The following is a 23,600-nucleotide window of genomic DNA, read 5'->3' as shown; positions in this document are numbered from 1 at the left end:
TGGGAAGTGATGAGACTGCACTAGACTGCTCGAGTAGAAGCTGTGACCTAATCCTGCTGGCATTACAAGGAGACCAGATGGTAGATGCAGTACGTGCTCCCTGTCTCTCTGCTTCCTGGCTCACCATGTCACAGTCCCTCTTACCATCCTCTAGCCTTACCAGATGCCTAAAGCAAAGGGGTTACCCAGTATTAGACTGTCAACCTCCAAAACTCTAAGCTCAAATGAACCTTCTTCCTTCCTAAGTGGCTCTTCTGAGGCATCACACAATAATGAAAAGTTGATGAATACTATAAATGGCAAGAAAATTGCAATGGCCAGTATTAATTAAGGTTATCACCTCATTAGGTGGTGAGAAAAGTGGCTCATTTTTGGATTAAAACTAATATGGACACCATGAGCACATAAGCATGGGATTTAAGGGGTATATCTACACATGTGACAGTATACCAGTCACCAACCAAAGAATGCTAAGTACTAAGGATAAAAAGGATGGCTGGGGTCTGAAGGGCATAAAAATTTTGGAGTCTTAAAACACAAATGTGGTTTCTGAAGCAACAAAATCCCAGGAATGTAATTAGAAAAAAGCAACCTCCAAGGACAGCCTCTTGCATTAGAACCAGGTGGCTATCCTTGCTCCCCAATCTACAGGAGAGGGGTATGAAGTTTAGGCCCACAGGAGTGCAGTCCAGTTGCCCTCGGGGGTTGCAGCTAGTATGAAAGTACACACCTGGCCTTCTTGGACTTTGTCCTGCCTGTGGAGTCGGAGCAGTTCCTCTTCTCTTTGGCCTCCTTGGTGCCCGAGGCCTCCCGGGGCCTCCGAGCCTTCTTAGCTCCATCCTTCTGCTTCGGCTCCTTGGGCTCCTTGGCTTTCTTGGGCTCCTTGGCCTTCCGGGGTTCCTTGGGTTCTTTAGGTTCTCGCTTCCTCTTTGGCTTGGGCTCCCTATCCTTGCTTCCTTTTGCAGTACCCGCCTGCTCTCCTGGCTCCTTTTTCTTCCGTTTCTTCTTCACTCCGGTACCCCCTCCTCCACTGTCCTCCATCCCATTGTGAGATGTCATTTTCCTAGGAAAAAGGGTATCTGCTTCCTCTTCAGCTGCATACAGGTCCTTCTGGGGCAGACAATGCCTAGCAACACCATCAATCTTGTCTTCCTGATCAGTGCTGCAGTCAAACGGGGATGGGGATTTGAAGTCAAAATTGACAGAGGCATCAGACATTGGGGAGTGATTCAGAACTTTTAAGTTTGACAGCTGCAAAAGAAAGAGAAACAACCTATTACTCCTCCATTGTATGCTTTACACAAACAGTGCTACAAAGTTTGAAAGCATGGATTTGTTGAATAAATATTTACTGTGTTCCCACTAGGGTTAGTTCCCACTGTGCTAGGTAGGTCTTGAGGATACAGTGCCAAACAGGACACACGTGGCTTTTATTCTTGTGGAGCTGCACAAAAATGTTACTTACAAATTATATAAAAAATTATTAAATAAAAAACCCATAAGATCTGCATATTAACAGCAGAAGTCTAAAACACCCTTAAAGCTTGATGTCCAAAACACCAACTACAGCAGTCTTTCACAGAATACCTTTAGATGCAAACACAAAATCCTAGGCACACCCAGAATAGCATTTATCACACAAGACACAAATGCTCCTGTTTGAATGTGCTCCGAGACGTCCATCACGGATTGAGGCGCTATCACCAGGGTGATAAGGGCTGCAGTGTCAAGTTCAGCATATTGCTTTATTTCTCAAATCTTCATTCTCACCTATCATCAAGCAGCATCAACATTCAGCTGGTTGATTTTCAATCTGAAAATCAGAATCACTTAAAGTTTTGCCCTTTATTTTAACTACAAATGATGCTGTTCCGCATGATCGTCTGACTTAGCCACTGGATTCAGCACCAAATAACCTTCGGTCACTTGCAGAAAACAACACAATCAAAGCAGCAGGAGGCCTTCTTGTGACAGACTCCATTCAAAAGGATGTCACGGTGCTGGCACTGTGGCATAGCAGGTAAAACTGCAGCCTGAAGCACCGGCATCCCATATGGGCGCCGGTTCTAGTCCCGGCTGCTCCACTTCCGATCCGGCCCTCTGCTATGGCCTGGGAAAACAGCAGAAGATGGCCCAAGTCCTTGGGCCCCTGCACCCGTGTGGGAGACCTAGAAGAAGCTCCTGGCTCCTGGTTTCAGATCAGCACAGCTCCGGCCCTTGCAGCCATCTGGGGAGTGAACCAGCGGATGGAAGACCCCTCTCTCTCTCTCTCTCTCTCTCTGCTTCTCCTTCTCTCTGTGTAACTCTGGCTTTCAAGTAAAATAAATAAATCTTTAAAAAAAAAAAAAAATGTCACATAGGTGTTGAAGGTAGCCCTGAAAAGGAAATTTCAAAGCTGTTTTCAACTACCACCCAAATAAAAGTGCAGTCTCCCATTATGATCGCTTTTAAGGGCAAAAAGTGGTTACAAATGCCTTTGGATGATGGCTCAGAAACAGCACCATCTGAGCAGCCTGTCTTCTAACAAGAGGCCTGGTGTGTGCTCCAGGGCACAGACACTTGGCCAGGTGGTGTGGTTTCCCTCCAGTGTGCTGCTTCTCCAATCTGTGCTCACATTTCCTGACCTGCTGTGGGAGTGATGGAGACTGCAAAATTCAGCTGCCCATCTTGCCTTTGGTTTCTTCCAGTTCCTTTCCCTAGTCTGATGCTCCCAAACAACACTGAGAATCTCAGAGAAAAAGATGAAAGAGAAAGATTCCTTGGGATTTTTATCACAAATGAAGTCTAGCCACATAAATAAGCCTAAATCCAGAGGGAATCAGTGACTCTGACAGGACTCATTACACTACAAAAGGAAAACATAAAAAAAGAGAATTCAGTTTGACTTCGTCATTGCTGATGCGCTGCTGAAGAGGGACTAGGGGAAGGAGGATACGTAGATAAAAAAATGAACTTAAAATCAAATGTAAGAGCCGGTGCCGCAGCTCACTAGGCTAATCCTTCGCCTGCGGTGCCGGCATCCTGGGTTCTAGTCCCGGTTGGGGCGCTGGATTCTGTCCCGGTTGTTCCTCTTCCAGTCCAGCTCTCTGCTGTGGCCTGCTAAGGCAGTGGAGGATGGCCCAAGTGCTTGGGTCCTACACACGCATGGGAGACCAGGAAGAAGCAACTGGCTCCTGGCTTTGGATCAGCGCAGTGTTCCGGCCGTAGCGGTCATTGGGGGGTGAACCAACAGAAGAAAGACCTTTCTCTCTCTCTTTCTTTCTCACTGTCTAACTCTGTCTGTCAAAAAAAAAAAAAAAAAATCAAATGTAACAAAATAGTGAAGATGGTAAATTTTACATCATGTGCTTTTTACCACTTTTTAAATTGTCTTTAAATGAAACAGAATGAAGAAGAAACGCAGCAGCAGGGTGACGGGCATCCAACGAAAGCTCAGATCCTGTGACATTACAACCATCCTCAGGACGTTACTGAATTCTGTGGCAGGTACATTTGCCCTCAGGAACAAGCTTTTGCTTAGCGTGCAAGGGTGGATCAGGCTTGTTTATTGAAGAGGTTTTCAACAATGACACACTTAAAACATCTGGATCCACCAAGACGGCTCTCTGTAGGTCACACTTTCTTCAACAACACGCCAAGGTCTTTCCTGAAAGAGAAGACTCCCCAGAGAGGCTGGGTGTGGGTGGTAGTCAGGAAGCATTTGATCAGCGGGCAATAGTAACAGCAGCAGCTAACACTTACTGAAAACAGACCACATGCAGATACTAGGAATTATGGCAGATAGGTTTCATGATCTCTCTTTACAGCAAGGTCAGTATAAAGGTGCCCATTTTGTACACAGAAAAGGGGAAGATTCATGCTGTTACGCGATGTGCCCAAGGCCACGGCAGATAGTGAGCCACAGAGCTTGGGTTTGAAATCTCTGGCTGGCCACAAGCTAATGCTCATTCTATGACTTCTCAGAGAACCGTAATGACTGCTAGGTCACCAGACCAGCAATGACAAGACTTGGTTTAAAATGCTGAACGTGATGGAGTACACATGACTAAGGGAAAAAGTCAGGCAGTTTTTTATGAAACTAAACATACACCCAGCTGACGCCCAGCACTTCCTCTCCCAGGAATCACAGACAATGGTCTAGTAGAACCCCTCATCAGACAGACAAGATATAAAGCCACTTTCTCAGATTATATCCCTAGAGAGTGGCAGAGCTGGGACATCCTAGAAGGAGAAGGGAAACCCAGGAAATGCTGCATAATTTCTCCAATGTTGAAAAGCAGAAAGTATCCCAAAAGGCAGAAATTAGTAATAAAATATTTTAAAGAATTTATTTTTAGGCCGGTGCCATGGCTCACTAGGCTAATCCTCCACCTTGCGGCGCCGGCACACCGGGTTCTAGTCCCGGTCAGGGCACCGGATTCTGTCCCAGTTGCCCCTCTTCCAGGCCAGCTCTCTGCTGTGGCCCGGGAGTGCAGTGGAGGATGGCCCAAGTGCTTGGGCCCTGCACCCCATGGGAGACCAGGAGAAGCACCTGGCTCCTGCCATCGGATTAGCCCGGTGCGCCGGCCGCAGCGCGCTGGCCATGGCGACCATTGGAGGGTGAACCAACGGCAAAGGAAGACCTTTCACTCTGTCTCTCTCTCTCTCACTGTCCACTCTGCCTGTCAAAAAAATAAAATAAAATAAAATAAAATAAAATAAAAATAATTTATTTTTTTAAAGATTTTTAAAATTTATTTAAGAGGTAGAGTTACAGACAGTGAGAGGGAGAGGCAGACAGAAAGATCTTCCATCAGCTGGTTCACTTTCCAAATGGCCGCAGTGGCCGGAGCTAGGCCAATCCAAAGCCAGGACCCAGGAGCTTCTTCTGGGTCTCCCATGCATGTGCAGGGGCCAAAACACTTGGACGATCTTCCACTGTTTTCCCAGGCCATAGTAGAGAGCTGGATAGGAAGAGGAGCAGCCGGGACTAGAAGCAGCACCCACATGGGATGCCAGCGCTGCAGGCCACTGATTAACCTATAGCGCCACAGTGCTGGCCACATGAACTAATTTCAAAACCCAATAATTTAACATAAATTTTTTTCTTTAATTTTTAAAGCACCTTTTTGAGATCTTGGGAAAGATATTTGCTAAGGATTAAAAAAATTAAGACAGGGCCAGCGCTGTGACACATTGGATTGATGCACTGGCCTGAAGTGCTGGCATTTCACATGGGCGCCGTTTTGAGATCCAGCTGCTCCACTTCCAATCCAGCTCTCTGCTGTGGCCTGGGAAAGCAATGGAAGATGGCCCAAGTCCTTGGGCCCCTGCACCCACGTGGGAGACCTGGAAGAAGCTCCTGGCTCCTGGCTTTGGATCGGCGCAGCTCTGGCCATTGCGGCCAATTGGGGAGTGAACCAGCGGATGGAAGATCTCTCTCTCTCTTGCGCTCGTGCTCGCGTTCGCGTTCCCACTCTCCTCTCTCTGGGTAACTCTGACTTTTGAATAAATAAGTAAATCTTTAAAAAAAAAAATTAAGAAAAGATGGGCTAGCATTATGGCATATTGGGTTAAGCCACAGCCTGTCACACCAGCATCCCATACCAGAGGACCAGTTTAAATTTCAAAGGCTCTACTTTGATCCAGCTCCCAGCCAATGCATCTGGGAAGGCAGCAGAAGATGGCCCAGGTACTTGGGCCGCTGCCACCCAAACGGAAGACTCAGACAGTTTTAGGCTACTGGCTTCAGACTGGATCAGCCCTGGCTGTTGTGGCCATTGGAGAGTAAACCAGCAGATGGAAGACTTCTCTATCTCTGTCTCTCCCTCTCCCTCTAACTCCATCTTTCAAATGAATAAATAAATATTTTAGAAACCAAAAAGTTTTCCAATGAATACCAAACTCAAGGTTTGCCTAGTAAACCCTTGGGATCAGGTGTAGAATGAGGTTGGAAAGTCTCAGAAATGAATCATTTACTCATTTAAAATGTCACCTTTGCTATTCTTCCTCCTTCATTATTCTGAATTGTGAATCTCAATTTAGCAATCCAAATTGGTTATCAACCTCTTCCTAGTGGTCTGAGTTCTCACCTCCCCCCAGCTTTGGACCGCTGGGACTGATTCTTTTGGGAACCGGGCAGTCAGCTAAATCCACCATGCTTCTTTATCCTGGTTTACCTTTGGTCATCACTGAGAACTGAGCACCCACTCCAGGCCTTTCCTTTCTCGGTTACCACCAAAGTACTTCATCCTCTGAAACCAATCCATACATTACTCGCTTCCCTCCTGGCTTTCCTCCTGAGTTCTCTGTAGTACCCCTCCTGAAAACTGGCTCTCCCCAGAAGGTACCACCTCACTCAAAGATGTTGGTGGGACTGATACTCCCTAACCCCACACCCTTCAATTCCAGAACTTCACTATTCTACCCACAGTGTAAAACCCTGGCTCTTCGGAATATATGCCATCCCCTACTTTTAACTAATTGCTTATACCCACACTATAAATTTCTTAAGAAAATTTTTTTTCTGAATCTGGGCTCCAGGGGAACTCAAATATTTCTTGGAGTGAATAAATGCCAAAATACTCAACAAATATGCTGATTTAAAGCCAGGATCCAGGAGCTTCTTCCGGGTCTCCCATGTGGGTGCAGGGGCTCAAGGACTTGGGCCATCTTCCACTGCTTTCCCAGGCCATTGCAGAGAGCTGGATTGGAAAAGGAACAGCTGGGACTTGAACCAGCACCCATATAGGATGCTGGCACTGCAGGCCAGGACTTTAACCTGCTGTGCCACAGATCTGGGCCCTTAGCGATTTATTTTAAAATGTTTTATTAAAGTCTATTTTTCTTGTAGCAGGTCTTTAGGCCATACAAAGTCAACCTTTATATCTTGTGTTCTTGAAATATGACTCAGTTTTGTTCTTTCTGGTTAATAAGAAGCATGATTATTTATTATGAGTTTTGATTAATTTTTAAAATCTGTCATCTCAGCTTAATTTACCTTGATAACACTGAGTAAGAAAAGTTCAAGATCAGAATGATTCACATATCATTTTTTGCTAGTGAAGATACAAAAATGAATTAATAGGAATGAGGGTTTTTAAAGAATGTTTTATTTGCTGCTGCTTCTAACACCTTAGAATCAGAGAAAAGACAAAGTTTGATGGCTATTTTTATTGTTATGCTGAAAGATCTCCTTGCCCCGACATGCTGACGGCCAAGTACTTAACAAATCACCTCCTTTAGTCCTCATCTACAGCGCGAGGCATGTATGACTGCTGCCATGTAAGTGATAGAGAAACGAGACCCAACTTGTCCAGCGTTACTTGACTAAGTGATAGTTTCAATCCTGTTCTAATGAAGTCAGAGATCAAGTTTATTCCACTAACAGATGCTCTTTTCTGCTGGGCACTGAACTCTCATACAAGTTCATTCCTGGAGTCTGTAGATTGCTTTGGCTCAAACGTAATTTCTATTTTCATGCCCTGCAATGTCTTGCAATTCAGTCATCAGTCCAAATTTGTTTTTTTTTTTTTTTTTTTTTTTTTTTTTTTTGTATATTTTATTTTATTTTATTTTATTTTATTTTATTTTTGACAGGCAGAGTGGATAGTGAGAGAGAGAGAGACAGAGAGAAAGGTCTTCCTTTTGCCGTTGGTTCACCCTCCAATGGTGCACCGCGCTGATCTGATGGCAGGAGCCAGGTACTTATCCTGGTCTCCCATGGGGTGCAGGGCCCAAGCACTTGGGCCATCCTCCACTGCACTCCCTGGCCATAGCAGAGAGCTGGCCTGGAAGAGGGGCAACCGGGACAGAATCTGGCGCCCCGACCGGGACTAGAACCCGGTGCGCCGGCGCCGCAAGGCGGAGGATTAGCCTATTGAGCTGCGGCACCGGCCATCAGTCCAAATTTGTAAGAGGAACAGGATCAACTCCTACTGAAAGTGGCTCTATTTATTTAACCTGCTTCTCTACCATATCTAATATTAACTATTAAATAAAAATCCCATTCTGTTCATCAACACTACTATGAGGTCTAAATGAAAACCTGTTTGATTTAGGTTACATGACAGCTGGCTGTTATTAAGATATTAAAGTGACTTTGTAAAATCTCTAAAGAAAGAAACTAGAATCCATTTGAAGGTAACTCCTATAAAATATTTACATTTAAATAAAAGCGTACCTTGAAAATGTTTTAAAAATTAACCAAGTAGACCGTTGTAAGAAATATAAACCTGCCCACATATCACAAATGACAAAAATCCTGAGGGTTTGAGGTTCATTTATGGTAGCAAAAATGATTTAAATCTTAACACATCTACCTCCTGGAATATTATGCCACTGTTAAAAAGAAGGCAGTACTGAATTACTGAATTACTGAATTACTGCCTTCTTTTAACAGTGGCATAATATTCCAGCAGGTAGATGTGTTAAGGTTTAAATAGTGCCTATTCTGATGGCTCTGAAGGTTCTTTATCATTTTTGCTACCATAAATGAGGTAGAAATGCAAGCCTTCGGGCACCTCTTTACATACCAAGGATAAACTCTTAGCAGCTGACAATTCTATACAGCTAGGACAGACAAAACCAGTGTATAGGAAGTATTTAGTAACTGTTCTTCCCATTATGAACTAGCAACATACCAGTCAATTACTTCCCCAAACAGATCTGTGCTCTGGGCAGAGAACAGAGGTTAGTATTTGTAACCGCATCTGACTAGGACTGCCCAGAAGAAGCCTGGAGAATAAAGCCTGGCCAGTCCCACCCAAACTCAGAGATAGCCTGCTCCCCAGAGAGAGGGGGCAGATCTCCCATCTGTCCCCACTGAGCCGCACTAACTGGGGTCTCAGGGTTCCCTTGAATAGAAGACCACTTGGGGTAGTATACATCATATGGCTCTCCTCTCCTGCATTTCAAGAAACCAAAGGCCAGGCACCAGCACTATACAACAGTGGGTTAAGCTGCTGCTTGGGATGCCAACGTCCCATATTGGAGTCCTGCCTGCTTTGCTTCCTGTCCAGCTTCCTGCTAACGCACATGGAAAATTTGCAGATGATGACCCAAGTACTTGGGTTCCTGCCATCCACACAGGAGACTGGGATGGAGTTCCAGGTTCCCAGTTTTGGCCTGGCCTAGTTCTGGCTGTTGTAGGCATTTGGGGAGTGAACCAGAAGATGGAATGTATCTCTGTCTCTCTCTCAGACAGATAAATATGTAAAGGGATAGATATAGATAAATAAGTAAGTGTATGTTTAAAAAAATAAAGAAAGCAAATGCCAAACAGTCAGTGCTCACATCCTTCTAATTAGTTCCTATTCCTTCCTGGGGCAACTGCCAATGGACCATCATAAATGAGAATGTTATAAATAAGGCTTTAGTGTAACCAAAAATATGATAAGTAAATAAACTATAAAAAATTGGTTGCATCTCTTTTAGAGAAACTTGGAAAGCTGTTCCAGGGAAGAAACCATTTCTTTTCTACATTGCTAACTGTGAATAATATTCTGATTTAGTTTTTATTGCATTACTCCCATATGGAGAGAACTTAGCCAAAGGAAAAATTTGTACACTGAGTGGTTTCAGAATAGAGCCCTTGGCTACCATATGAGCAATGGGAAACAGAGACAACAGGGGAACGACCAGGGCTGAGGACGAACCAACACTGCCAGTGCCTCATTTTGTGAAAAGAGCACCCCCAGCACACTGGATGCGTTCATTTAAAACATGTGTGATCACTTACCTGCTTCTCTTTCTTTTGTATTTTCATTTTCAAATATTGGAGGAAGATATTTTTTATCTGTAAAACATAAAAACAGCAAAGATTACAAGCCCCAAATAAAACATTTTAGATTATTTCCAGATTAACTGTAACACATGAAGAAAACATGAAACAGGATTACTGCCACACAACATCTATGTCCCATCAATTCCCACAGTCCTAAGTGTAGCCCTAACTATTTCTAATTCTACTTACCCTAGACTCTAATTTGTTGGAATGGAATAAAAGCCATACTCTCTCTGTAGATCGAGTTAAGTTACAAAAGATGCTGGCATATGTAAGTTAGAAAGGTGGGGTAGGCAATAAGGGAAGAACTCATGCCTTTCAGAAGAAAACCAATAAATAATATCTACAATGGAGACATCAAGAAATATAGATAATCAAAAAAGAGAGAGAGAGAGAGAGAGCGAGAGAGAGCGGGGCCGGGTTCTAGTCCCGGTTGCTCCTCTTCCAGGCCAGCTGTCTGCTGTGGCCTGGGAGGGCAGTGGAGGATGGCCCAAGTGCTTGGGCCCTGCATCCGCATGGGAGACCAGGAAGAAGCACCTGGCTCCTGGCTTTGGATCGGTGTGGGGCCGGCGTAGCGGCCATTTGGGGAGTGAACCAACGGAAAGAAGACCTTTTTCTCTGTCTCTCTCTGTCTATAAGTCTACCTGTCAAATTAAAAAAAAGAGAGAGAGAGAGAGAGTAAACAGAATTCAAAGTAATCTTCTCAAAGAGACAGGTCTGCATATAAAGTTGCTCCCATTACTATAGCATTTCATCATAAGCTCTCCCAGACTTGGATGTTTTAAACCACATGCATGTATTACTTGACAAAACAAATTACTGCAGTATTTCATATAATTTTTTTAAATGACTGATTTTATCTTACTGGGGATTTAATCCTCCTTCCCATTCCAATGGTACTGCCCTCATAACAGAACTTTTTCTCATAAATGACCCATGAACACCACAAAATGTTCAGCAACTGGACTCAGAGGTAGAGAAGTGCACTGAGGCACCCTGGGAAGTGCGTAGGAAACTCAATGTGGGGCTGCCTGTATCATTAACCAGTACCACTTCAGGTGTGAAGCCAGCCCTTTCCTCATACAAGCAACGAGGGATCCCAGGACCTTGGCTCTGGTCCTGGCCCAGATACTGCCTCACATTTGTTCACTTCCATTTCCTGAACCCTCCACACAGCCGTAGAATACCACTGTATTCTGTATTCTTCCTAAGCCACCCTGGGGCACCCAATTATCCTTATGCTTCATAATTATTTCTCATATCCAAACGAATGTGATGTGTACACATTATGTAGAGCATTAAGACTAAAGTGAGGTATTTGAGGTGGTAGATATATTAACTAGTTTAATTATTCCACACTGTATTAACAAATCATAACATACTTTGTACCACATAAATATATATAATTTGTCAATTTGTAAAAACAACAATTAAAATTTGAGATGGCCCCAATTCCACATGAGTTCATGGTCATGTCTGCTGCAAATAGAAAACTGAAAGATTTGTGATTACAATCATCTCTGGGACTACAATTATGGCTTATCACTTTAATGTCTTTAAATCTAGGTTTTTTTCCTCTAAGAATTAGAAGCATTTTCTATCGTAATGCCAAGGATTTTCCCCCTGAGACATTTTTACCAGGTATTGTTATCTGCAAAGAGCACAGTGGCCAAGGAGGTAGTAAAACAAGCTGGAAATCCCTCAAGGTCAGGTGCTACAGCAGAGCAGAGCAGACTTGGGTAAGTCAGGAAAGCAAAAGTCCAGCTAGTAAATGATGCATTAAGAATCCCTGCAAGGATTAGTATTTGATGGAACAATTATTCACCTCAAGGAAGTCAGAAATTCCAGAGAAACAGTAAGTGCTTTGAATAAGAATGATTAAAATTCAAAATAATATTCTCTTTAAGCCTCATTATAGACAAGTCAGTCCTAGGTAATTAACAGACCCCAAAAAACCAACATTCTCAACTATCGTAAACTGCCACAAATCCTGAAACAGATGGAAGTCTGGGGGAAAAGAGCCAGCTAATCACAAAAGGTTTTATCAATAATAAGATGTATGTGCTCAAATAAAATTCTGCCCAACAAAGTGAAACCACTGAAAAAATGCAGGGGCAAGCATTTGTCCTGGGGTTAAGATGCCGCTTGGAATGCCAACAGCATATATTGGAGTGCCTGGGTATGAGTAGCATCTTGGCTCCTGATTCTAGTTTCTGGCTAATGTACACCATGGTACGCAGCAGGTAATGGCTCAAGTACTTGGGTCCCTGCCACCCACATGGGAAACCTGGCTCCTGTGGGCATTTAAGGATTGAACCAGCAGATGAGAATTCTTTGTCTCTCAAGTAAATAAAATAAAATTAATAAATACAGAAAAATTCTGAATATAAATTATTTTTAATAAGTAAAGAACCGATACAGGGGCCAGCGCTGTGGCGCAGTGGGTTATTGCCCTGGCCTGGAGCACTGGCATCCCATATGGCCACCGGTTCTAGTCCCGGCTGCTCCACTTCTGATCCAGCTTTCTGCTATGGCCTGGGAAAGCAGTAGAAGATAGCCCAAGTCCCTGGGCCTCTGCACCCATGTGGGAGACCTGGAAGAAGCTCCTGGCTTCGGATCGGCACAGCTCCAGACATTGTGGCCAATTGGGGAGTGAACCATGGTATGGAAGACCTTTCTCTTTCTCTCTCTCTCTGAACCACTGGATGGAAGACCTCTCTCTCTCTCTCTCTCTCTCTCTCTCTGCCTCTCTTCTCTTGGTGTAACTCTGACTTTCAAATACATAAATAAATCTTTTTTTTTTAAAAAAAAAAAGAACCGATACAAACATAATGCAATAGACACAAAAAGCCAGAATTTCCAATTTAGTGTCACAAACTAGCCTGCAGATAATCAGAGCCCTAACATGCCAGGAATGTAGAGAAACAGGTCTTTTTTTTTTTTTTTTGACAGGCAGAGTGGACAATGAGAGAGAGACAGAGAGAAAGGTCTTCCTTTGCTGTTGGTTCACCCTCCAATGGCCACCGTGGCCGGCGCACTGCGCTGATCCGATGGCAGGAGCCAGGTACTTATCCTGGTCTCCCATGGGGTGCAGGGCCCAAGTACTTGGGCCATTCTCCACTGCACTCCCTGGCCACAGCAGAGAGCTGGCGTGGAAGAGGGGCAACCAGGACAGAATCCGGCGCCCTGACCGGGACTAGAACCCGGTGTGCCGGCGCCGCAAGGTGGAGGATTAGCCTAGTGAGCCGCGGAGCCGGCCAAGAAACAGGTCCTTTTTACTGCAGATGGCACTTCCAGTGGTTTCAAGCTTTCTGAAGATCACCCAGGCAATGTAACATTAAATCTATAAACTGTTACAATCCATTTAAATGGCAATTCCACATTAAGAAATATCTGCACAGCCTAAATAAATGGCTAGTAGGAAAGAAACAGGAGCCTTAAAGGAAGCTCAGGGTGAAATGTGGAAATGCCCATCACAGCAGAGGCTTGGACACTGGGGTGGACCCACTGCTAGTGGAGCCTCTGCCATCACTGGCTCAGGGCAGAGAAGGCAGATGAATGCAGGCCCCAGAGAAGAGGCTGAAGCAAGCAAAACTTGAATTTGAACGCGTGGAGGAAAAGAGGTAGTAAGAGATTGTAAGTCAAATCTTTTCCTGCCAACTTCTTTCTATCCTCTGACACATGAGGGGTCTTCAAAAAGTTTGTGGAAACATACATTACCTTTTAGCTCCATTTTCTATGAATCTTTTGATGCCCTGTTATGTGTGTGTGTGTGTGAAAGAGAGACAAACCCAAGTGAAAGTAATATAACTGTATGAATAACTGCTCCAGTTAACTTAAATCAATCCACAGCAAACCTCATGTTATTGTCAAGTAATTTCTAGCATCCCTGTGGATCACCACACACCAGCATGCTGCCACCCTGCAGACAACAGATGTCATAAACACCAAGAGGTGCTCAATAAGCATTTATTGACTTTTCTCCGAATAGCACCCCATAATTTACAAACACTCTCTTAAATTACCTCTACTTTTTAAACTTTTATGGCACACTTTTTTTTTTTTTTAAATACAAACTATGTACTCTTTTTACAAGACTAAATTCTAAGTCCCAGGAATAGATGCATGGAGACACCCTAGTGCTGTACTTTTGCAAACACTAGAAATGGTTTTCCGGCCTCAGTTGCAGCACTGCCATCATTCAAAGTTGTGATTAGATCTTTTTGGCTCAAAAAGGAACAAATCAAATGGTAATTTCAGGGCCCTAACATTTAATTGGAAACATAATACACACAAATCTGAAAACCGAACTGTGTGGGCAAAGCAGGAAATTTGTCTACAGTGGAAAAATCACGTGTACAACTTCTGAATCCCAGGAAAACTGGCAGGAGTCCTGCTCTCCCCACTGTATTTCAATGCTTATGCATGAACACAGTATTTAGTTACCTTCACAAGAAGATAAGCTGCTAATAATGCAAAAGGCAAACTCTCTAGCAATGTCTCTAATAAGAAAAAGGGTGCGAGATTGTAATAAGGATATTTTTGAAGGTTTTTAATAACTACTCTATTTCAAACATTCTGCAACAGTGCCTGTGTCATTTCCAAGTTCCTAACTGCTGTGTTATGGACACTTAAAAATATCAATGGGGCCAGTGCTATGGTGCAGCGGGTTAAAGCTCTGGCCTGAAGCACCTGCATCTCATATGGGCGCCGGTTCTAGTCCTGGCTGCTTCTCTTCCGATCCAGCTCTCTGCTATGGCCTGGCATAGCAGTAGAAGATGGCCCAAATCCTTGGGCCCCTGTACTCAGGTGGGAGACCCAGAAGAAACTCCTGGCTCTTGGCTTTGGATCAGCACAGCTCCGGCCATTGTGGCCAATTGAGTAGTGAACCAGCGGATGGAAGACGAGCTCTCTCTGTCGCTGCTTCTCTCTGCAGCCTGTCTTTCAAATAAATAAAATAAATCTTAAAAAAAAAAAAAATCAAAAACATCAGGTTCACACCACTCAACCTTTCATTCACTGAAGTCATCTGAATCCACTAAACCCAGGGAACTGCCAGTCCCTGCTCAATCCAAGGGTCTAATTCATTTCAGGACTGGGTTTCTGCAAATACAGACAAGGGCTCACACAGCAAGCCATGGTCCTTTATGTTCTCCTAAGAGACAACAAGGATGGAGACCCCTACTGTAAACAGGTTCCCATCTCCAACAATTCCATCAGACACCTTTGGACAAAGAGCACAGGGAAAGCAACCTTAAAAATCACATTACCTCAAATTTTCCACAATAAACAAGTATTTTTATAGTGTGTATGTGTGTGTGTGTATGTGTGTATACATATATATATATATATATGCCTAACCTCAATCTTGAGGTTTGTTCCTAAGACCACTGTAACAACAGCAGGCATAAATATGGCTACCCCATTTTGTTATAGGGTTGGATTTTAGAAGGGAATAGGACATGGAATAACTCAATTGGGAGAATGCAGGGATGTCTTGGGGCATACCAGCCACCTTGTTAAATCCCTACAACTAACTCTTAGCAAGAGTCTTCTTTAAAAAAAAAAAAAAATTATTTGTAAGGCAGAATTACAGAGAAAGAGGGGGAAAATTATGTGTGTGTGTGTGTGTGTGTGTGAGAGAGAGAGAGAGAGAGAGAGAGAGAATAAGACTCCATCTTCCATCTACTGTTCACTCCCCAGATGCCTGCAAAAGCCAGAGCTCTGGCCCAGGCTGAACCAAAGAGCCAGGAACTCCACCCCAGTCTCCCATGTGAATGGCAGGAACCAAAGTTCTTAAGCCATCGTCTACTGCCTTCCCAGGCACATTACGAGGAAGTTGGATCGGAGTGGAGCAGCTGGGACTTGAACCAGCAACTCTGATGTGAGTTGCAGGTATCCCAAGTGATGGTTTAACCCATTGTTCAATAATACTCCATCAAGACTCTTCTTGATAGCTATTCTTGATCACAAAGAGGGTCCTGTGGGTGAGAAATCTCTCAGTTCCCACTTCCCTGCCTACTACTTTCTATGACGCAAACTGGACACATTCACCTGTGTCTCTGGCTAGGCTTAAAGCAGTCTACAGAAGTGGTTTTTTTTTTAACTTTTATTTAATAAATATAAATTTCCAAAATACAGCTTTTGGATTACAGCGCATCGCCCCCCCCCCCCAATAACCTCCCTTCCACCCACAACCCTCCCATCACCCGCTCCCTCTCCCATCCCATTCACGTCAAGATTCATTTTCTTTTTCTTTTTCTTTTTGACAGGCAGAGTGGACAGTGAGAGAGAGAGACAGAGAGACAAAGAGAAAGGTCTTCCTTTACTGTTGGTTCACCCTCCAATGGCCGCTGTGGCCAGCACGCTGCGGCTGGCGCACTGCGCTGATCAGAGGCCGGGAACCAGGTGCTTCTCCTGGTCTCCCATGCGGGTGCAGGGCCCAAGCACTTGGGCCATCCTCCACTGCCTTCCCAGGCCACAGCAGAGAGCTGGCCTAGAAGAGGGGCAACCAGGACAGAATCCGGCGCCCCGACCAGGACTAGAACTGGACTAGAACCCGGTGTGCCAGCGCCGCAAGGCGGAGGATTAGCCTATTGAGCCGTGGCACCGGCCAAGATTCATTTTCAATTATCTTTATATACAGAAGATCAATTTAGTATATACTAAGTAAAGATTTCAACAGTTTGCACCCACACAGACACACAAAGTGTAAAGTACTGTTTGAGTACTAGTTATACCGTTAATTCACATAGTACAACACATTAAGGACAGAGATTCTACATGGGGAGCAAGTGCACAGTGACTCTTGTTGATTTAACAATTGACACTCTTGTTTAAGGTGTCAGTAATCACCCAAGGCTCTTGTCATGAGTTGCCAAAGCTAAGGAAGCCTTTTGAGTTTGCCAACTCTAATCTTATTGAGACAAGGTCAAGGTCAAAGTGGAAGTTCTCTTTTCCCTTCAGAGAAAGGTACCTTCTTCTTTGATGGCCCGTTCTTTCTGCTGGGATCTCACTCGCAGAGATCTTTCATTTAGGTTGGTTGGTTTTTGTTTTTGCCACAGTGTCTTGGCTTTCCATGCCTAAAATACTCTCATGAGCTTTTTAGCCAGATCTACAGAGGTGTTTCAACAGCAAGGTTTGAAGTGCCAAAAGGCAGTCTGAATCAGGACTCTGATAAAGACTGGACACACAAGACCTTGTCCAGGCTTTGTTTCCTCACCTACAAAACAATGGTGACACACTCCTTGTCATGCTGAACAGGAGATACCTGGTGGCTACCAGCACGGCGTGTTCCCATGGTCTTCCCTCAGTGTCAGAGGAAGGTGGTCCTCACTCCCGAGGAGAAAGGAACAGAACTTGTGTCAGTATTTGGGATCCATCCTCTTGTGCTTCCCTGCCACCTCAGTCCTCGGTGACTTTGCAGTTACTCTCTCCTCACTTCATTCAGGACCTCCCCAGATGTCACCTTGTCAGAGACGCCTCCACCAGTCACCTTACAAGAAAGCAGCACCTCGATGGGTCGGCTCCAACGGAGTGGGGACGGAGCTTACTGCTCTAGCCCAGGAGAAGACAGTTTTTAAAAAGTGGAGAGAGTGTAGTCTCAGGGAGGAGTCAGGGAGAAAACAGCAGAGGAAACTCTACTGAAATTAGAGGGACATGGCGGACCTATGTGGAGGGTGTGGGTGCCCATGGCTCAGGACTCCAGCAGCCAAGAGCCTACACACCAGCACTGGAAAGTGAGGTGACAACAGACCGCAGCAGCCCAAGCCACTGGTGAAAAAGCTGCAGAAGAGCCTAGAGGGAACCCGGCTTGGAGCTCAGTAGGGAAAAGTGTACCAGCAAAAGTAAAGGAGAAAAAAAAAAAGAAAAGAAAAAAGACGGGGCAGACACGTTTCTCTCCCCCCAATCAATTTACAAGGGCGTCCTGCAACAAGCTGATGGAGTGGGCACCATTTTCGACATACATAAGAGCTGTACCAGTCTGTGCCTGGCAATCAGCCAAGCGGAGACTCCTGACCCTGGTGGGGAGAACTAACAGAGGGCTAGGAGCCTGTGACTGTGGGAGGCTTCTGTACCAGGACTGTGAAAAAAACTGAGGGTGTGTGGGAGGACTCAGGGTGAGGCTGGGACTTTGAGCAATCTCAGTGGGAGATTCCACAGCTCAGAGCTTCCTGGTAACCTGGTGAGAGACACTGCTGGGGAATCTGAACTTACACTGAGGACTGCACAGATCCTTTATGTGGTCCTTTGGACAGAGCAGGTAAAGTATTATACCCACTGGGGCCAGAATTCAGGCACTGGGCTCCATTGAGGAGAGGAGCTCAGATGAGCAGAATAAACCTCCCTTCTGATTTAAAAAAGAGAGAGATTTACCACGCCAAACCTGAGTGTGTCACCTTAAGAACATCCTTAATCCTGGAGAACTGAACAGAGCTCTCTGGCCACACCCACTACAAGCCTCTAGAGATTCACTGAAAGCAGACATTCCACTTGTCTACAGAGTCATAGTACAATGACAAAAGAGGCCACAGCAAAAAAAAAAAAAAAAAAAAAAAAAAAAGAAAAGAAAAGAAAAGAAAAAAGAAAAAAAAAAAAAGAGAGAGAGAGAGAGAATCTCCACAAATGCGGAACAACAAATGCACCAATCCAAGAAACAAGAATAGGGAAGACAACATGATGCCCCCCAAAAAGAACATGACACTTCAATGCTAGAATGTGTAAACAATGAGATAAAAGAAATTCAAGAAATGGAATTCAAAAAATTGATCAAAGATTACATAGAGGCAATCAAAATAAATGCACAAACTACTGAAATCCGTACAGGACATGAAAGAAAATTTCTCCCATGAAATTGAGATCTTAAAGAGAAATCAAAATGAAATGGAGAATTCAACAGAACAAATAAAAAATGCAGTGGAGAGCATTAACAACAGAATCACTAAAGCAGAAGAAAGAATATCAGACTTAGAAGACAAAGCACAGGAAGGTGTACAGTCAAACCAAAGACAAGAAGAGGAAATTAGAAAACTCAAAAACACTGATGGGAATCCACAGGATACTATTTAAAAACAAAAACAATATACGGGTTCTAGGAGTTCCTGAAGGTATGGAGAGAGAGAAAGGATTAGAAGGCCTTTTTAGAGAAATAATAGCAGAAAACTACCCTGGCTTGGAGAAAGAAAGGGACATCCAAGTACAGGAAGCATACAGAACTCCCAGGACATGAGCAGAAAAGAGCCTCCCATGACACACTGTAATCAACTCACCACAGTAAAACATAAAGAGAAGATTCTAAAATGTGCATGAGTGACATGCCGGATTACTTTCAGAGGATCTCCAATTAGACTCACAACGGACTTCTCACCAGAAACCCTACAGTCTAGGAGAGAATGGCGAGAGATAGTCCAAATCTTAAGAGAAAAAAACTGGGGCCGGCGCTGTGGTGTAGCAGGTTAAAGCCCTGGCCTGAAGAGCTGGCATCCCATATAGGCGCTGGTTCTAGTCCCGGCTGCTCCACTTCTGATCCAGCTCTCTGCTATGGCCTGGGAAAGCAGTAGAAGAAGGCCCAAGTCCTTGGGCCCCTGCACCCACGTGGGAGACTCAGAAGAAGCTCCTGGCTCCTGGCTTTGGATCGGCGCAATTCCGGCTGTTGCGGCCAATTGGGGAGTGAACCAGTGGATGGAAGACCTCTCTCTCTCTCTCTCTCTCTCTCTCTCTGCCTTTCCTCTCTCTCTGTAACTCTGACTTTCAAATAAATAAATAAAAAATCTTTTAAAAAAATTCCTCAATAAAATTCTGGCCAATAGAATGCAACAACACGACAGAAAGATCATCAACCCAGACCAAGTGGGATTTAACCCTGGTATGCAGGGATGTTTCAGCGTTCGCAAATCAATCAATGTGATACACCATATTAACAAACTGCAGAAGAAAAACCATATGATTATCTCAATAGATACAGAGAAATCATTCAATAAATTATAACACCCTTTCATGATGAAAACTCTAAGAACTGGGTATAGAAGGAACATTCCTCAATACAGTCAAGACAGTTTATGAGAAACCCACAGCCAGCATCCTATTGAATGGGGAAAAGTTGGAAGCATTCCTACTGAGATCTGGTACCAGACAGGGATTCCCACTCTCACCATTGCTATTCAATATAGTACTAGAAGTTTTAGCCAGAGCCATTATGCAAAAATATTAATAATAATAATAATAATAAAATAAATCAAAGGGATACAAATTGGGAAGGAAGAAGTCAAGCTATCCCTATTTGCCTATGATATAATTTTTTATATAGGGGATCCAAAAAACTCCACAAAGAGACTGTTGGAACTCACAGAAGAGTTTGGTAAAGTAACAGGATATAAAATCAAAACACAAAAATCAACAACACAAACAATGCCATGGCTGAGAAAGAACTTCTAAGATCAATTCCTTCACAATAGCTACAGAAAAAAAAAATCAAATACCTTGAAATAAACTAAACTAAAGATGTCAAAGATCTCTACGATGAGAATTACAAAACATTAAAGAAAGAAATAGAAGAACGTACCAACAAATGGAAAAATCTTCCATGTGCATGGACTGGAAGAATCAGTATCACCAAAATGTCCATTTTTCCAAAAGCAATTTATAGATTCAATGTGATACCAATCAAAATACCAAAGACATTCTTCTCAGACCTAGAAAAAATGATGCTGAAATTCATATGAAGGCACAGGATACCTTGAATAGCTAAAGCAATCTTACACAACAAAAGCAGAGCCAGAGGCATCACAATACCAGATTTCAAGACAAACTACAGGGCAGTTATAATCAAAACATCCTGGGACTGCTACAAAAACAGATTGGTAGACCAATGGAACAGAATAGAAACACCAGAAATCAATCCAAACATCTACAACCTACTTATCTTAAACAAAGGAGCTAAAACCAATCCCTGGAGCAAGGACAGTCTATTCAAGAAACGATGCTGGGAAAATTGGATTTCCACATGCACAAGTATGAAGCAAGAACCCTACCTTACACCTTACACAAAAATCCACTCAACATGGATTAAAAATCTAAATCTATGACTCAACACCATCAAATTATTAGAGAACATCAGGGAAATTCTGCAAGAATTGGCACAAAGACTTCGTGGAAAAGACCCCAGAAGCACAGGCAGCCAAAGCCAAAATTAACAACTGGGATTACATCAAATTGAGAAGTTTCTGTAAGGGGAAAAAAAAGTCAGGAAAATGAAGAGGCACCTGACAGAATGGGAGAAATTATCTGCAAACTATGTAACTGATAAAGGATTAATAACCAGAATCTACAAAGAGATCAAGAAATTCCACAACAAAACAAACAACCCAGTTAAGAAATGGGCCAAGGACTTAAACAGAGATTTTACAAAAGAGGAAATCCAAATGGACAACAGACACATGAAAAAATGTTCAGGATCACTAGCAATCAGGGAAATGCAAATCAAAACCACAATGAGGTTTCACCTCACCCCAGTTAGAATGGCTTTCATACAGAAATCAACAAACAACAAACGCTGGTGAGGATGTAGGGAAAAAGGTACCTTAATCCACTGTTGGTGTGAATGCAAACTGGTAAAGCCACTATGGAAGACAGTTTGGAGATACCTCAGAAATCTGAATATAGTCCTACCGAACAACCTACTACCTACTCCTCAGAATCTACCCAAGGGAAATGAGATCAGGAAATAAAAGAGGTATCGGCACCTACCTGTTTATTGCTGCTCAATTCACAATAGCTAAAACATGGAATCAATCTAAATGCCCATCAATGGAAGATTGGATAAAGAAATTATGGGCTATGTACTCTATGGAATACTACACAGCAGTAAAAAGGAAAAAATGAAATCTGGTCATTTGCACCAAAATGGATGAATCTGAAAACATCACACTTAGTGAAATTAGCCATTCCCACAAGGACAAATATCATATGTTCTCCCTGATCTGTGACAACTAACTGAGCACCTAAAAGGAAACCTGCAGAAGTGAAATTGATTCTATGAGAAGCAATGACTTGATCAGCCCTTGTTCTGACTGTTGAGCAACAGCTTATTATTTTATTTTTCTACTTTTTTTAAAAGATTTTATTTATTTATTTGACAGGCAGAGTTACAGACAAGAGAGAAAGACAGAGAGAAAGGTCTTCCTTCCATTGGTTCACTCCCCAAATGGTCGCCATGGCTGGAGCTGCACCGATCAGAAGCAAGGAACCAGGTGCTTCTTCCCGGTCTCCCATGTGGGTGCAGGGGCCCAAGGCCTTGGGCCATCTTCCACTGCTTTCCAAGGCCACAGCAGAGAGCTGGACTGGAAGAGGAGCAGCCAGGACTAGAACCGGCATCCATATGGGATGCCGGCGCCGCAGGCAGAAGATTAACCTACTTCGTCACGGTGCAGGCCCCTTCTTTTTCTACTTAATACCACTGGTTGAACTTTTAACAGAATTATTCAGAGGTGTTTAAATCCAATTGAAAATTGATCCCTGGGGCCGGCGCCGTGGCTCACTTGGCTGGTCCTCTGCCTGGGGCACTGGCATCCCATGTGGGCGCTGGGTTCTGGTCCCGGTTGCTCCTCTTGTGGTCTGGCTCTCTGCTGTGGCCCGGGGGGGGGGGGGGGCGGGGAGGGTGGAGGATGGACCAGGTGCTTGGGCCCCTGTGCCTGCGTGGGAGACCGGGGAGAGGCGCCTGGATCCTGGCTTCAGATTGGCGCAGCACCGGCCGCAGCAGCCATTAAAAAAATAAATAAATAAAAATAAAAATAAAAATTAAAAAATTAAAAAAAAGAAAAAGAAAATTGATCCCGGTAAAAAATAAGAGTGGGAATAAGAGAGGAAGGAGCTGTACGGTACACATTCCCATGGACTTACCACTAAGGGTAAAGCTAAAAACTTGCCATGGGACTCCAAATACCATTAAGCTGGGTGGCACTAATACTATCTTACTAGCTAAAGTGATCATTTTAAGTGTGTAACTGATCATATAGATAGCAATAAGTGTCAAAGGGATCACATAAATAAGACCAATTCTCTGCTAATAAAATAGATAGAATTAAAAAGGAGAGAATGATCCAACATGGGAAGCAGGCCACATAGCAGACTGATAGAATGACAAACACCTTAAACAGCACTCTGGCCTCAGAATCAGCCTTTACAGTATTCCGATCTGGCTAAAAAGCCCATGAGAGCATTTCAGGCATGGAAAGCCAAGACACTGTGGCAAGAAATGACCTACATGAAGGATCTCTGTGAGATCCCGGTGGAAAGAAGGGGCCATCAAAGAAGGAGGTACCTTTCTCTGAAGGGAGGAGAGAACTTCTGCTTGGACTATGGCCCTATCTAAATACTGATGGACTCTATAGATTCAAAAGGTTTCCATAGCCTTGGCAGTTCATGACAAGAGCCTCAGGTGATCACTGACATCATAAATAAGAATGTCAATTGTTAAATCAACAACAGGAGTTGCTCCCCATGTAGGACCTCTGTCCTTAATGAGTTGTACTATGAGAATTAACAGTAAAATTTGTCTTCAAACAGTACTTTGTACTTTGTGTGTCTGTGTGGGTACAAATTATTGAAATCTTTACTTAGTATAGAGTTGGTCTTCTGTATATAAAGATAATTAAAAATGAATCTTAATGAAGAATGGAATGGGAGAGGAGTAGGAGGTGGGATAGGAGTGGGAGTGGAATGACGGGTATTGGGGGAAGAATTGCTTTATTCCTAAAGCTGTACCTATGACATTTTATTTATTAAATAAAAGCTTAAAAAATGGTATCAGCAAAACAGTAAAAAAAAAAAAAAGAAAAAA

At 43.5% G+C, this 23,600-nt stretch overlaps 1 protein-coding gene across 8 annotated transcripts in view; it reads right to left on the bottom strand.

Annotated features, from left to right (window-relative positions):
* CHD6 (chromodomain helicase DNA binding protein 6) overlaps positions 1–23,600 on the bottom strand; it is a 235,635-nt gene that overhangs the window by 141,614 nt on the left and 70,421 nt on the right. For 5 of the 8 annotated variants that reach the window (XR_016215824.1, XR_016215823.1, XR_016215825.1 and 2 more), the window contains 2 exons: positions 9,719–9,775; positions 731–1,251 (listed from right to left, as the gene is read on the bottom strand). Coding sequence is in view for 4 of the 8 variants with exons in the window: in XM_008274447.5 (XP_008272669.4) it covers positions 731–1,251; positions 9,719–9,745 (548 nt within the window). In the remaining 4 variants the exon portion in view is untranslated. Of the gene's footprint in view, positions 1–730; positions 1,252–6,569; positions 6,684–9,718; positions 9,776–23,600 lie in introns of all 8 variants that reach the window. The other 3 variants (XR_016215826.1, XM_070051832.2, XM_089307100.1) reach the window with 2 other exon arrangements.

Source organism: Oryctolagus cuniculus, chromosome 11 (assembly GCF_051225735.1).
Source record: "Oryctolagus cuniculus isolate XC-2025 breed Fujian yellow rabbit chromosome 11, ASM5122573v1, whole genome shotgun sequence".
Lineage (NCBI taxonomy): Eukaryota > Metazoa > Chordata > Mammalia > Lagomorpha > Leporidae > Oryctolagus > Oryctolagus cuniculus.
This window is presented reverse-complemented; position numbering and strand designations above follow the sequence as displayed.